At 39.0% G+C, this 17,062-nt stretch overlaps 1 protein-coding gene across 2 annotated transcripts in view; it reads left to right on the plus strand.

The window, feature by feature from the left end:
- Positions 1–5,181: 5,181 nt before the first annotated feature.
- Positions 5,182–17,062, plus strand: part of LOC127447541 (E3 ubiquitin-protein ligase MARCHF4-like) — a 51,031-nt gene continuing 39,150 nt past the window's right edge. For both annotated transcript variants that reach the window (XR_007898398.1, XM_051709500.1), the window contains exon 1: positions 5,182–6,715. Coding sequence is in view for 1 of the 2 variants with exons in the window: in XM_051709500.1 (XP_051565460.1) it covers positions 6,344–6,715 (372 nt within the window). In the remaining variant the exon portion in view is untranslated. The remainder of the gene's footprint in view (positions 6,716–17,062) is intronic.

Consider the following 17,062-nt stretch of genomic DNA (forward strand, 5'->3'; position numbering starts at 1 on the left):
AAGGAGAACTTATCCTTTCTCAACAGCAATGGAAAATATGAATGAATAATGCAATGCTTGTCACGCATTGCATGTTTGTTTGTTTTCATTGAAAGACTGGTTCATTGCAGTCATTTAGAATGATTCATTGAAAGAACCGGTTCATAAGAGTCATTTGAAAGATTCATTTAAACTACTGGTTCATAAAAGTCATTTGGAATAACTCATTGAAAGATTGGTTCATAAGAGTCATTTAGAATTTTTCATTGAAAGTACCGGTTCATAAGAGTCATTTAGAAAATTTCATTGAAAGAAGCGATTTAAAAGAGTCATTTAGAATGATTCATTAAAAGAACCGGTTCATAAGAGTCATTTGAATGATTCATTTAAACTACTAGTTCATAAGAGTCATTTGGAATAACTCATTGAAAGATTGGTTCATAAGAGTCATTTAGAATATTTCATTGAAAGTACCGGTTCATAAGAATCATTTAGAAAATTTCACTGAAAGATGTGGTTTAAAAGAGTCATTTAGAATATTTCATTGAAAGTACCGGTTCATAAGATTCATTTAGAATATTTCATTGAAAGTACCGGTTCATAAGAGTCATTTAGAATATTTCATTGAAAGTATCGGTTCATAAGAGTCATTTAGAATTATTAATTGAAAGACAAACTTCAGACAAACTTTCTATGGGATTGTTAGAACACCGAAACATATAACAACCTCCTGGTAATGAAGACTGACTTGACTCCATCTCTCTGGAAGGGCATGAGGCTACGGGTGAGCAGTGGATCTATGCTGGAGAGATCTGCTTCAGGAGGAACTGTAGGTTTGGACTCGCTCTTCTCGAACTGGGTGGAGAAGGACTGCAGCACAGCTTTTGGAAGAGGTTCAATCTCCACCGCAGACAGTTCACTCAGAGCAAACACTGGTCACAAGAGAACATGATCACACATGCACTGGAACTAGATTTTTTGCATAATGTAAGGGACCGACAGCCTCAGTCAACACCTCAGTTTTCATATGCAATGAAAGTGAATGGTGACTGAGGCTTACATTCTGCATAATAAAGCTGGGTAAAAATATATACTTCCTTAAGCACCACGATTTTCATTTGAATCTTTTACTCTATGTGCAACCCTCTCACTGAACTGCTGCTATTCTTAAAGAGACGGTACCGTTTTAGCATGTGTTCTCCAAATCAATACAAATGCTTGTAAATAGTACAAACTATGCATGTAAACTATAAAACATGTATCTATATACAGTATATATATTTACATGTCTTTTCAATAGACAAATTTATTAATGACTTTTTGTGTGATATTAATTGTCTCCCCCAACCCATAAATTATGCTGCAAATAAAATAATAATAATGATAAAACAGAAATACAAGTGCATGTATGTATATGTTAACCCTTCATATATGCACATACATTTATCTCCAAATCAATAATATGTTTATAACTAAATAAAATAAAATAATAATAATAATAGTCAAAAATAAAAATGACATTTAGCATCCCCTCTATATTCTCATTACTATAATGTGAAAAAAAATGTTATAATTTAAATTGCATGGTAATTTAAATCATATTTATACATCATGGCAGTATTTGTAGCACTGTATTTAATTAATTTTTATTTTATTTTAATAATAAATCATTGTATATTGTTATTTTTTTACTGAATTGAGTAAAATGACTGCATTTTTGTGAGATCTCTAATAAACTTGACACAATCACAATGATAACATAATGCTGTTTTTTAATCGAAGGCTAGCTAATGAGACAAATATAATATGCTAGCTGTAAAAAGCTAATTATAAAGCTAAAATGTAAAATACCGTCACTTTTAAAGGTGCACTCAGTAACTTTTGTCTTTGTGTCATCTTGGACTTACACTGACACCTAGCGGCTTGGATGCAATATCATTTAAAATCAATAGTTTTCAGTTTCAGATGCCATTGTAGAAATGTAGTATTCACAGTCAGCCATGATTACTTCAATCAATGAGTGAAAGTGCCCAATAACAGGACGGTTACTGAGATTAAAGTTGCACTAAGTAAGTTTTTGCTAATTAAAAACTTTTTACACATAAAGACATAAACAGCATTTTTTAGAAATATGTTGAAAATGATATACACTCACATAAGATGAAGACTCAAGTCATATCAGAAACCCTATAAAAGCTGTTTAATTTTACATGGAATGGGTCGCCCCCTCATGGGCGCAGCCATGTTGACAACACATGACACTGTGTCATGCAAGTGTAATGAGAGCCAGCTGATAGATAGCTGTGCAATGTGTATAAACCTCCCTCTCCTGACCTCAAGAGGTGCACTAGCGACTGATGCTAGAGACTGTAGCCTATAGCCTCCTTGTTAGCGCACCCGCCTCCCATGCTGGAGACACCAGTCTGAGTCCCATATGGAGAGGGTAGAACAGTAGCGTCACAGGACTCGAACCGGCGTCTCCGGCATGGGAGGTGGGTGCGCTAACAAGGAGGTTATATGCTACAGCCTCTAGTGTCAGTCGCTAGTGCACCTCTTGAGGTCAGGAGAGGGAGGTTTATACACATTACACAGCTATCTATCGTTACACTCACCCCTCCCCCCCCCCCAAACCTCACTCCCATTCGGGTCATGGCACCATTGTGACGCTCCTGTTCTACCCACTCCGTACGGGACTCGAACCGGCGTCTCCGACATGGGAGGCGGGTGCGCTAACAAGGAGGTTAAAGGCTACAGCCTCTAGCATCAGTTGCTAGTGCACCTTTTGAGGTCAGGAGAGGGAGGTTTATACACATTGCACAGCTATCTATCGTTACATTCACCCCCCTAAACCTCACTCCCATCAGGGTCACGGCACCATTGTGATGCTCCTGTTCTACCCGCTCCGTATGGGACTCGAACCGGCGTCTCCGGCATGGGAGGCGGGTGCGCTAACAAGGAGGTTAAATGCTACAGCCTCTAGTGTCAGTCGCTAGTGCACCTCTTGAGGTCAGGAGAGGGAGGTTTATACACATTACACAGCTATCTATCGTTACACTCACCCCCCCAAACCTCACTCCCATCCGGGTCACGGCACCATTGTGACGCTCCTGTTTTACCCACTCCGTACGGGACTCGAACCGGCGTCTCCGACATGGGAGGCGGGTGCGCTAACAAGGAGGTTAAAGGCTACAGCCTCTAGCATCAGTTGCTAGTGCACCTCTTGAGGTCAGGAGAGGGAGGTTTATGCACATTGCACAGCTATCTATTATTATATTCACCCCCCTAAACCTCACTCCCATCCAGGTCACGGCACCATTGTGATGCTCCTGTTCTACCCGCTCTGTACAGGACTCGAACCTGCGTCTCCGACATGGGAGGCGGGTGCGCTAACAAGGAGGTTAAAGGCTACAGTCTCTAGCGTCAGTCGCTAGTGCACCTCTTGAGGTCAGGAGAGGGAGGTTTATACACATTACACTGTTATCTATCGTTATATTCACCCCCCCAACCTCACTCCCATCCGGGTCACGGCACCATTGTGACGCTCCTGTTCTACTTGCTCCGTACAGGACTTGAACCGGCATCTCCGACATGGGAGGCGGGTGCTCTAACAAGGAGGCTAAAGGCTACTGCTTCTAGCTACAGTCTACTAATGCACCTCTTGAGGTCAGAAGAGTGAGGTTTATACACATTGCACAGCTATCTATTGTTACACAATGGTCATCAGTGGTACCAATGATGGTAAGGTATTGATAAACAGGAGTGTGATCCACCAGACAGTCCAACCAGAATGAGTAAAAGTGGAAAGATAAAATGTCCAAAAGAGAGGTCCCTGCTGGAGTGTTTAAACAGCAACGACCTGCAGCTCTCACCGCGCGGATCATGGGAAAGCAGCGCGACATCAAACGCCAAGCGCAAGCACAAAACGGTGTTCAGCTGGCCGAGAGCTCGCAAGTCGCAGCTGTTCTGTCAAATTCATTTGGGTTGGACAAAAGAATGTACATTATAGGGATGTGTGTAATATGAGATGGATAAAAACACAAACTAAAAGTAACAAAACAGAAGATAAACAAACACATTTGGTGTGAAGAGAGAGCACTCCAGGATGATGGTTGTCAGTATAGAGTCCAAAACCGCAAGTATTTCTATGACCGATGGGACGAGTAAGAGCCAGCTAAATCCTTGCAAAAATTGTACTTAGTGCACCTTTAAGCGAGTAGTATTCAGCTGGTCATGTAATTCTAACATGGCTGCCCCCATGTGCGGACCCTCTCCATGTAGAATAAAACAGTTTTTATAAGGTTACTGATATGACTGGAGACTTCATGTTAATGTGGTCATGATTTCCTACATATATAGCAAAATTACAATGTCTTTAGGAGTTAAACTTTTTTTTTCTCCCTTTTCTCCCCAATTTGGAATGCCCAGGTCCTTGTGGTGGCGTAGTGACTCGCCTCAATCTGGGTGGTGGAGGACGGATCTCAATTGCCTCTGCATCTGAGACCATCAATCTGTGCATCTTATCATGTGGCTTGTTGAGTGCATTACATGCTATTCTCTGCGACATCCACACACAACACACCACACCACACCACACCACACGCCCCACCGAGAGCAAGAACCACATTATAGTGACCACGAGGAGGTTACCCCATGTGACTCTACCCTCCCTAGCAACCGGACCAATTTGGTTGCTTAGGAGACCTGGCTGGAGTCACTCAGCATGCCCTGGATTTGAGCTCGTGACTCCAGGGGTGGTAGTCAGCATCTTTACTCACTGAGCTACCCAGGCCCCCAAGAGTTAAACTTTTTTAATGAGGAAAAACATACTGAGTGCACCTTTAAATAATTTTCAAACTAATGTGATGGGCAGAACTCAAACCTGGGACAGTCAGCAGCCCCAAGTAACCAGAACGTTCTGGGAACGTTAGTTTATGGTTATTTAAAAAGAAAACCTAAAAAGAACGTTCTTATAACGTTAGGAATAGGTTCCCAAGCAAATAACCAAATGGGAATCATAAACTTAAGTTAGAGGAACGTTCTGTGTTTGCTAAGATGAACCATCTGGCCATCATCATCATCATCATCATCTCTCTCTCTCTCTCTCTCTCTCTCTCTCTCTCTCTCTCTCTCCTCTTGCATCACTCCGTGGCGTGTGACGTGTTTTGCTCGGGAGCTGTCCCGGGAAGCACAGTGCTGAAACCGCAGATGCACTCCGACACCGTCCAGCGGAATCTCAGAGATGAGGAGGAGTTCTCACAGCGGGTTTGGATTATGAAACCCTGATGAATTACCCCGGGGAACCGCACAACTCCAGAGCGACGCCGATGCGCAGGAAAGCGTCCGTATAATGACATATCTAAGCGCGTGAACACTCGGACCAACGTGCTATTCCAGGTAGACTCATAAACTGCTGCAGAATAACATTCAATCAGCATTTGATATCAAAGATATTACGGATCAGCCTAAAAAATGCGTCCAGGAGTGTTGGGAATTATTTGCTTTTGCCCAAAGTATGGCTGTAACATTTAGGTGCATTTACAATACCGACCTGAAAGAGCTTTAAAGCTGAACATCTGAAGGTGGACCTGGTCCAAAATGATGATGCAAATGCTTTAACACCTATTTGACATGCTACTTTGAAGTTCATTGAAGACCCAGAACAGGTGTTGGATTACAAACGCAACAGGAACCTAATAATTATATGGCTTCAGACACGTTTACAGCTCTTTTTACCTGTGGAATACATTTTTGATGAACTAAAGAAGAGTATTTGAATTAAACAAAGTAATTTAAGTGAAGACTGATGCTGGGACAACAAGTTAGTGGAACACCATGGCTTCCATCCATTCATTCAGCCTAAACTAAAGAAACAAATTTAGCCTGCAGTGTGATTAGATTTTATTAATTACAACTGAGTACTGATATTTTTCCATAATTTTTTTTTCTTTTTTTTTTGTAGGGTTTGTTACAAACTCCTGACCCAAAGTATTGCATTTCTGCAATTTCAACCTTAAATTAAGGATAAAAGTTCAGAAATATCCCCTTGAATGTTTAGCATTTAAAAATGTAGATGTATTTGCATACTGTATTGTGACTGATCTTCTTTCTTGCATCTTATCACGCATCTATAATCAGACGGTTTGTCTGAATTTACACTTGGAACTTTAAAACTATTCTTAGGTTGCCTTGCAAGCAGGGACTGATAAATAAAACCTCTGGAAAACTCACAAAGAATAACTGAATTGAACAAAGTCATTTAGATGAAGACACCTGACTGAGTCTGGCACCATAATAATAACCATGGCTTTTATGCAATCATTTCTCCTCGTCACTGGACTTCATTTCCCTTTTGACTGAGGTATGAATGCTGTGCGGTCACGGGATGCTGAAGAGCCGCTGTTGTGTCCTCCTCAGTGACCTCAAGCTGTTTCTGCTCAGGCCACCGGCTTCTACAGGCCCCATGAGCGGACAAACGAACAGAATCCCTCCTTTTGCGGCCTCAGATAATAGCAACACCCTACGGGCCCACCGGCTCCGACACTGGAGTACCCCATCCACAGAGGACACTGTTGGGCTAGAGGTTGTGACGGATGGGTCGGGATGGATGGGCACCGCAGCGGACCTCTATCCAACGGCTGATGAGTTCTCAACGGACAGAAGGGATGAGAGGTTTTCATTCATCAGTTATGCTGAAGGGACTCCCGTGTGCAGGATATGCTTCCAAGGGCCGGAACAGGTAACTAAACAATTAAGCAGGTGTTTATGATAAATGAGGCTTGAGACATCATAAAAACACATTCCAGATAGACTACTCTCACTAGACCAACTTATCAAACTTTCATGACCTAAACCATGATGTTTAAACAGAGTTCTCCTACACTTTCTGACTAATGGATTTCTCTGACTTTTTTCCCAGTCCTTTGTGATTACTGGATATGGGCATTTAAAAAACTATTGGTAATCAATTTTTAGGTCATTGTATAGAGATTGCACTTTCTAGCCTGTTTATTTTACTATATAGACATTTCTCTGACTTTTTTCCATGAATTTCCTGATCTTTACACATTTTCCATGATAATCGGATCTGCTTATTCACTTTAGAAATTTTAATGACTTATTTCTAGGACTATTTAAGATTTTGTGAATTTCTATGACTTTTCATGGAATTATTATTATTATTATTATGATATTTCTAAATTTTCCATGGAAATGGGACTTTCATATTGACTATATACATTTCCTTGACTTTTCCAAGGCTCTTTAAGATTTCATGAATTTCTATGACCTTTTATGGAGAAAAGATAACTTTTAAAATTTCATGATATTACCTAATTTTCCTATGACCATGGGATTGGGACTGGTTTATTCACTATATACTGTACATTTCCATGACTTTTTCAAGACTCATTAAGATTTCATAAATTTTTTGACCGTTTATGTATAAAAAAATTATATATATATATATATATAGATAGATAGATATTTTAAATAAGCAGGTCCAGTTCTCATGGAAAATTTGTAAAGATCAGGAAATAATAAAATATCAATTTCCTGATCTTTCCAAAAAAATAAAAAATAAATAAATAAATATATATATATTTTCTTTTTATTTATTTTTTTTATTTCCTGATCTTTACAAATTTTCCATGAGAATGGGACCTGCTTATTTAATTTAGAAATTTCCATGACAAAAATTCACAAAATATTTTTAGAATTCAATGACTTTTCATGGAAAAAAAAAATGCATTTTTTTTTTTTTTTTTTTAAATGTAATGATATTTCTAAATTTTCCATGGAAATGGGACTGTTTATTCACTATAGAAATTTCCTTGACTTTTCCATAACTTTTTAAGCTTTTATGAATTCCCAAAACTTTTTATATAAAGAGCAATTTTGAAATTTCCTGATATTTCCCAATTTTCCATTAAAATGGGACTTTCTCATTCACAATTCTAATTCACTATTATTCACTTCTTATTTCCATGACTTTTCCTGATCTTTCCAAATTTTCCATGATAACGGTTTCTGCTTATTTAATTTAGAAATTTTAATGACTTATTTCTAGGACTATTTAAGATTTTGTGTATTCTTTGACTGTTCATGGATTTTTTTATTTTATTTAATTATATTTAAAAATGTTCCATGGGAATGGGACTTTGTTATCAACTATATACATTTCCATGACTTTTACAAGGCTCTTTCATGAATGTCTATTACCTTTTATGGAGAAGAAGAAAAAAACCCAAAAACGTTTCAAATTTCATGATTTTCCTATGACCATGGGAATGGGATTGTTCATTCTCTATAGAAATTTCCATGACTTTTCCATAGCTTTTTAAGCTTTTATGAATTCCCATGACTTTTATGTAAAATAAATAAATAAATAAATAATATATATTTATATTTTTTACATTTCCTGATATTTCCAAATTTTCCATTAGAATGGAATTTAATCTAGCTTATTTAATTTAGAAATCTTGTGACTTATTTCTACTTATTTCCATTACTTTTCCATTAATTTTCAAGATTTTATGATTTTATTTGTACTTTTCATGAAAAAAGAAATCCCGATAGTTCCAAATTTACCATGACCTTGCACTAAAACAATAGCTTTTTGAATTTACTACATTTTTCAAAATTGATTTAAATTGAACATGTTATTATTGAGTAATATAAAATAAAAATAAATGAATTACAAATGGAAAAATTGATAAGGTACAAATTTACTAAGGGCCAAAATTAAAAAATAAATAAAAATAATTCAGTGTGGGAATGGGACATATTTATGCACTATAGAAATTTCCATGACTTTTCCAGGCCTTTTTAAGCTTTTGTGAATTTCCATGACTTTCTATTAAAATCGCATTTTTAAAATTCCTTTAGATCCAGGTTTCTCATGACCGTGGAACGCTGTTTAAATTAACCTCATAATTGTAAAGTTGTGCCCTTTCAGTTTGCAGTGGAGTTTTTACTCTAATGCTTGATGTTTTAACAGGAAAACTGTAGCTCAGAGCAGGCCTCATAAATCATTCATGAGGATATGCAAATTGGTTTCAGTTTCAAATACCTCTGCACCAACATTACCCAAAGGAAAGGTGATTCACCGGCATTTTACAACAGAAAGACGTTTATTTCACACTTGTTTCAGTAAGGTAGTGCCAAGTCAGAGTAAATGAAAAAACTGGAGTGAGGTGTCTATCACAGCACACAAAGTGGGTTAAAGTAGCTCCACCTGTATTGAAAGAAGGTAACCTGACCAGGTGAGCAGAGAAGGATAGATAACTTTCTTCATGTGAGGATAAGAAGTGCATACAGTTTAGTCGTCACATTTATATTGGAAGTTGCGTGTCACAAAAGGTCAAAATGTGTAAAATGAACAGTAATAGCTTTTAAGGCTCATATCATAAAAGGAGTGACATCTTGTGTTTGCAGATACATTTGCCCCATTTATGAATTAGAAAAAGTCCCTCTAAGGCACCCGATGTTTTATTAACTGCTCCATAATGACACAACTTCAATTCTAATTGTAAATCAACCATTGTGCTCATCCAATTTTGAGACTGTTGCCTCAAAGCAAACAGCACGATATCTTTGAAAAGCTCTGCAGTAAATGTAAGCGCAGAAACATGAGCGTAGACAAACCCAGGGGAATGATTTGAGATGATCAGTTAGTGAGTGATACAATCTCTCTTGTCATGCTGTGCAGGAGAAAGCTGAACTGATGTTTTAGAGATGCTTAATAATGAAAAGCATTGTTTAGTTGAAAGACAGTGCCAGTGGTGCAGTTGGGTCATCCTGCAAAATCAGTGTCTTTTGTGTCCCTCGTTTACATTTGTGTAAACAATGACTTCAACAATGAATAGCTGATGCCAACTTATAACATTAATGACATGTTATTATAAGCAAATTTCTTGACACATCAGCTAAAATCCTTATTTTTAATTTTTAAGTTTGTTTTTTTCATCGTCATTCTTTATGAGTTTGCCTTTTGGCCTGTCCTCAGCCCTGTGTTTGCAGCTTCTCATTGGGTATTATTAAATATGCACATTTTCTTTGAAAAATACTAAACAAAAAAAAAATAGTATTTATTCTCTCTATACTGTTCATAGAATGGAAAGAAAAAGTATGTGAACCCTTTGGAATTACCTGCATTTATATATTAATTTGTCTTAAGTTACAATAATGAACAAACACAATCTGTTTTATCTAATAACACATAAATTATTGTACTGTTCTTGTACATACTGAATATATATAATTCAAACATTCACAGTGTAGGTTGGAAGAAGTATGTGAACCCCTAGGCTGATGACATCAACAAAAGCTAATTAGTGTCAGGAGTTGGCAAACCTGGCATCCAATTAACAAAACGAGATTAGAGGTGTGGGTTAGAGCTACTTTGGCTTATAAAAAGCACTCAAACATTTTGAGATTGTTATTCATTAGAAGCATCTGCTGGCCGGGGCCGGGCTATGACTATGCACGCCCGGCCCCCAATTGGGCTAATCAGCTGAGGAGAGGGATAAGTGCAATGAGATGCGGCAGTTCGGGAGAGAGAGAGCTACAGGCAGCTACCCTGTATGCGTTTACGTTTGTATGTCTTTGTGTTTAAATTTATTAAAAACATTTGATGCTTCAACTGGTTCCCGCCTCCTCCTTTCCATTGAACCCTGTTACAATTTAGTACTGTGGCTACTCTCACTAGAAGTGGCCATCCAGCCAAGATGACTCAAAGTGATTATATGAAACCATTTGTTAATTTTGGACAATGGCATACATAAAGTAAATTGCATTAATTAAAATATCTTTAGAAACAACACAAAGACAAATGCCACAGCTCCTTCGGATAAGGACATTATTTTGCATCCAGTAATCCTGTGCAGTCTCTCTCTCTCTCTACATTCACAATAACACAGGTCTACACTCCACTTTTCTGCCACATTAAATTCACATCACATTGAATAGAGGCCCAAATACCCCGTGTCCCCCCAGCAAGCCAGTGATGGAAATGCTATTTCAGAATCTCTTCGGGCTGTGCTTATGTGGTGCCTTTTGTTGTGGAGTACATTTGTGTATCATTAAGAGGCAAAAGCTGCCCTCCGTCCCGGCATATATTTTGTTATTTAAGACAGACTCGATTCATTTTGCCTCTTTAGTGCAGCTTGAATTTTGTTGAAATGTGGATGTAGTTGGTAAACCAAAGTGCCAGGCTTTCAAAAGGTCTTAGATGTGAGGAATGACACACAAATTTAATAGCACAAGATTGGCTCAGATTTCTCTTTGTTGCCATTATGTGGAGATTTCATTTTATATTGTGTAACCCAGAAAATGATTTTATTTGATCTTTACACAGTATTTCGTTCATGCCAGGGTGTTGCTATGTAGTTGTGAAGGTGTTCTGACCGGGTTTAACACAATGCCAGGGTGTTCTGTGTGGTTACTTACTGATCCAAGTCAAATGAGTCCACACTCAAGTCTATGATATGGTCATTCCTTTAATGTCTGTCTATAGGATAAGGTTGCTTAGAAGAGCAAAAGCACACCTCTCCTCAACAAGCCGCAATATTCGATGTATTATTAATTTCTGTAGCACAAATGGTGTTGGAAAAATCCGTCTCCAACAAATAATGATTCAGGCATGGTATTTCCACACAAAAATGACTCACTGATCTGTTTTATTACCTTTAATCCTGATGTTTTGCTTCATATTGCTCCAAATAAGGAATCAGTCACAACTTGACACATTTACTTAAATGAGCTACTGATAAGTATGATATTTATCTAAGATATCAATATGGATGTCTCCATCTGACATGGATAGGGATCAGTGTTGCGACTAATCTGAGTACAAGTAATTTGTAACTGTAATCTAATTCTTGTAATCAGATTACAGTTACTGACTTTCAATTAAGGTAATTATTTGTAAGTACATTACTTGGGTTACACATATTTCTAAAATAACATTATATATGTATGATACACATAAAACATGAAATATGATAATATGAATGTTTATTTCTATTTCTTTGAGAGCTGAAAAGTGTGCACCTCCAAATGAGTCATTGTTATGAACAAGGAGTAAAGATAGACATTATTTTGAATTTGCTTTCTGTGAAAGGGTTTTAGAAAGCAACTTAATAGTAAATTCATCAGTAATGTGATTACTTTTTGATACAGTAATCAGTAAAGTAATCTGATTACAATTTTTGAGAAGCAACTAGTAATTTGTTGTGGATTTTTTTTTTTTTTTGTAACATACCCAATTCTGAAAGGGACATATTGCATATATTAATTCCAAAAGAAATAATAATTTTTGTAATTTTTACCCCCTCGTGTAGCAGGTATTCATTCTAATCTGTTTAACTTCACTCAAAATCCCTATATGCATCTGCTACAAACTGATTTATATGTGTGGAAAAGAAAAGGAGGAAATTATTTTGTGGAAGAAAAATATAAATGTATTTGTTATCGTGTATATGAGTTTATGCATGTCACAGTTGTGACGTCATTGGCGCACTGCTGATCTCCAGCTTTAGTCTGCGTGAGGTTTGAGTGGAGAGAGCAGGAACAGGCAAATTGTCATTGCAACATTCATCAACTGCATGTTTTCCATCTTACACAGCCTCCTCCAATAAAGACACATGAACTAGCAGTTGGACTCCAGCCTTTATTAATTGAACACAACACAACGCAGAGAGGTAGCCATGATGTTGACGGCCCGAGACCAGCTACATTGGTGCCGTGACCCGGATACTTTAGAAGGATCGACATCAGTTTGACCACCGGACGTTGCTGAGTATTGCTTTCCCATCCCAGAGACTAAGTTGAACTCATATTCTTCTGATTAATCTGTTGGGAGAGTGAGGTACAAAGACTGAGTATAGCAACGCTGACAAAAACTGCATAATTTCATCTAAAGGAGATCTACAAGGACTGAAAGTTTTCTTTCTTAAAAGAAAAAGAAAGAAAAAGGAAAAAAGAAAGAAAAAAGAGAAAAAATTAATAATTTTCCTATTGTCATATTATTTTAATTATTTTTGTAATAATGTAATATATGAATGCTGAGGAACATGTCCAGGATGAGGTTGACTTTGGTGTTGGGAGAGGGAAGTTCTTTAAAGATATCGCTTGCATGCCTGTAGCCACAGGTGTTGCAGACTCTCCAATATTTTGCACTACAGGAACGTCAGTTGACAGTCAGGTTCCTAGGTCAGACATGACTACCACTGACGTAAGTTGCCTCATCACTCAGTTAGCTCATGAGATAGGACAGTCCATCTCAGCACAATTAAAGAAGGAAAGTGATAAAAAAAGAGGAGGGGGTGACACACATTCAGAATGTAGGTTTAGAAGCATCTTCAGTTGACCCTCATTTACTGACTATGACTGGTGTAAAGTTAGTGATGCAGTCCGATGTGAAAGAGCCACCAAGCTTTTGCGTTGATGGAACAGGGGAACTCTCTATCCACGAGTGGGAAGAGCAAATCAGTGTCTTAAGAAAGAGAGGTGTGCCCACAGGAGAGTAGGCTCAAGAAATTATATCAAGACTTGGAGGGAGGGCTAGAGACATAATCAAAGTCACATTACACAGTAACCTGTCCCTAAGACCCGGCGAAGACCCGAGAGTTATTATTGATATACTAAAGCAGCACTTCAGTGAACTGACATATTCTGCAATGCCACTTGCTGACTTTTATAATACACTACCTACAGTTGGAGAGAAACTGATGAACTACTGGACTCGTTTAAACAAAGCTGTTGATGTGGCAGAGGAGTGTTTGAAGAGGCAGGGCTGAAACCTCGAAGATCCGAGTAAGGAGGTAACTATGATGTTTTTTAAGCACTGCCCAGATCCAGCTCTTTCTGCAGTGTTGAAGTTCAAAACCGCTGACAAGTGGAAAGCCAGTGAAATTCAGGAATGGTTCAATGACCATCAGACACAACTGAGAGTTCAGCAGCAACGAACCAGACCAAAACACTTTGGTGTAGAGAGATATGCTACAGCGAATGCACTTGATGAATCAACCCCGATAGGTGATCCAGTGAAACCGCAAGGTCAAACGGAAGTTGTGAGGGATGTTGGCTCATTGTCTGATAATGCCAGTTTGCAGACTCTCATCTGTTTACTAGATCAGGTGTTGCAGAAGAACCATCAAGCAGTAGCTCTATATTTTCAAAACGAACCCCAACCATTCTGAAAGCCATGCAGAATATGCAAAGCAACCGATCATTCTACCCTCATGCACTGCATATGAGATGGCTTGTGTTTGTCTTGCTTTAAGCCAGGACATTGGAAGAAAGAATGTTATAAGGTGAGAGCTGGAGGCAGTGACCCCATGTGTAATCAAGTCAGGGGCAGCAGCCGTTAAACTGACTGATGGAGGGGGGATGTGCGGGTGGACAAATTCAAACCCTCGACCAAAAAGATGAAGATATTGACTGGGAGCAGTGGTATAAGAACACATGTGCAGCCGCACAAGAAGGTGTTCAAGTAGTCATGCAGAATACACAAAGTGTTGACCTGTTTAGTGAATGTTCTACACTCCGGTGATCGTGAGTATAGTATTTCAAGTCAAGGGAATGCTAGACTCTGTCTCTATGGCCTGTACAGTTAGTGAAGCAACAGAATCCAGAGAAAAAAATGCTCAGAGAAAATGTTATTACCAAAGACAAACAGTTTTTTGACCGGTTGAGGAGGTCATCAAACTCATCCTAAATGTGTGTTTGATGTGGAGTTAGAGGCGTATGGCATTCGGTGTATTGTTCCCATTCTCGTGGTCCCAGGGCAGAAGGATGACCTCGTTCTTGGATCCAATGTCATAAAGTACCTCATGCATGAGATGAAAAGCAGTGACAAATACTGGAGAGTGACCACTCAGAATTCATCGTTTCCTGTCACCTCTCACTTACTTGACATGATGACATGGTTGTCAAGATGGAAAGGTGATGAAACACCAAGTAAAATTGGGACAGTGAAACTAACACAAGCTGTAACACTTCTAGCTAAACATGAACACCTCATGTGGGGCAGGCTACCGAAAGATGTTCCTATGTCCCCGGGAAGTACAGTGGTTGTTGAACCTACATCTTCAAAGTTGATGCTGCAAAACATCATGGTTGGCCGGGTAGTTACACCTATGTGGGGTGACAGATACATCCCCATGGAGATAGTGAACCTTTCCAGTCAGCCCATGACCCTAAAAAGGAACTGCAAGTTAGCCGATGTGTCACCCTGTTTTCCTGCTGAATATTTTACGGTTCTCCGGAGCACTAGCCAGGTTAAGACCAATGACCAAGTGAAGGCTAACCCTAATTTTGGAAGAATTTGAGGAAGATACTTGCAGAAGTGGGCCTAAAGTATGTAGATATAGATTTGTGCCAGGTCAGTCACTCTACCAAGCATGAATTAGTCCAGCTTTTAGTTAGCTACAGTGATGTCTTCTCAAAACATGCCTTGGATTGTGGCGAAGCGAAAGGCTTCTCTTGTCGCATACGCCTGACAGACGAACGACCATTCCGCCTTACATACCGGAGAGTTCCACCAGCTCATTATCAGAAGCTGAGGCAATTTCTGATGGAAATGAAGGAACAAGGGATAATAAGGAAATCTATCAGTGAATTCGCCTCGCCATTGGTAGTGGTATGGAAAAAGGATGGCAGTCTGAGAATCTGTACTGATTTCAGATGGTTCAATGCCAGGACCCTAAAGGATGCGCACCTGCTCCCACATCAATCAGATTTGTCTGGCAGCTTTATTCCTATTTTGGTACTATGGACTTCAGCGTTTACAACATTCCCATGCACAAAGAAGACAAAAAATACACTTTGTTCACCATACCACTCAGCGTACATGAATATAATCGCATGCCACAAGGTCTGTGTAATAGCCCGGCTTCATTCATGCGAATGATGCTAAGTACATTTGGTGATTTAAACTTCAGCCACCTGTTGTGCTATTTGGATGACCTACTGGTTTTTGTAGCTACTGAGAAGGAAGCTTTTAGCAGGCTGGAAGTGGTCTTCCATAGACTCTGTCAGCACAATTTGAAGCCAAGTCCAAAAAAGTGTCACCTTTGGCGAACTTCCGTGAGGTTTCTGGGACATATAATTGATGGCAGTGGAGTTGCTGTGGACCCTGAAAAGGTAGATGTGATATCCCATATGACCAAGACTGATCTTATGGAGGAAGATGTAGTTACTCCTTCAGTGAAGAGGATTAAATCTTTTCTGGAAATGGTCTTTTACTATCAACATTTCATACCGAATTGTTCTGCCATTCCCAGACCCTTGTTTGCCCTCACTACTGGTCAAAAGAGGAAGGGCAAAGGAAAGATCACAAAGCAGGCTGGTACCTTTAGGAGACTTAAAGCCTCTGATTGGATGCCAGGGTGTGACACCGCTCTCAGATTCCTGAAGGAGAAGTTGTTGGGTTGTGTGGTTCTGGAGCATCCTGATTTCTCAAGACCCCTGATCCTCTTCATAGATGCTTCCCTAGATGGTTTAGGGGCGGTGTTGTCACAGATAACCTGAGTGAGCACAAAGCAAGACCCATCGCTTTTGCAAGCAAAACTCTTAGTGCTACACAGCGGCGATAGGCGATAGTCACCGCCTAGAGTTCCTGGCCTTAAAGTAGAGCATCTACGAGAAGTTTAGCCATTGGCTTAAAGGACAAACATTCTCCATATGGACGGATAACAATCCCTTAACGTATATCATGACTAAGCTGACACTCTATGCACAACAGCATGCTGTCAAAGAGCAACAAAAACAAGCTCAGGAATATAACAGAAGAGTAAAGGGCATTCACTTAAATGTTGGAGATTATGTGTTGATTGCAAACAGAGGAGAGAGAGTGGAGAGGAAACTTGCAGATAAGTGGAAAGCAGCTCACTATGTATTCATCAAATGTAATCCTCAGATGCATACCTATGTAGTACAGGATGAGAAAGGAGTTAAGAGAGTGGTACATTGAAATCTGTTGTTGAATATCTGTTTTTTACCTGTTCAAACTGAACTTGGAGGAACCAGCAATCCATACCTTGATGAATGTGATGACACAGAGTAGTCTGTAGTTGCCTCACAG

The sequence above is a fragment of the Myxocyprinus asiaticus genome, chromosome 10 (genome assembly GCF_019703515.2).
Source record: "Myxocyprinus asiaticus isolate MX2 ecotype Aquarium Trade chromosome 10, UBuf_Myxa_2, whole genome shotgun sequence".
Classification (NCBI taxonomy): Eukaryota; Metazoa; Chordata; class Actinopteri; order Cypriniformes; family Catostomidae; genus Myxocyprinus; species Myxocyprinus asiaticus.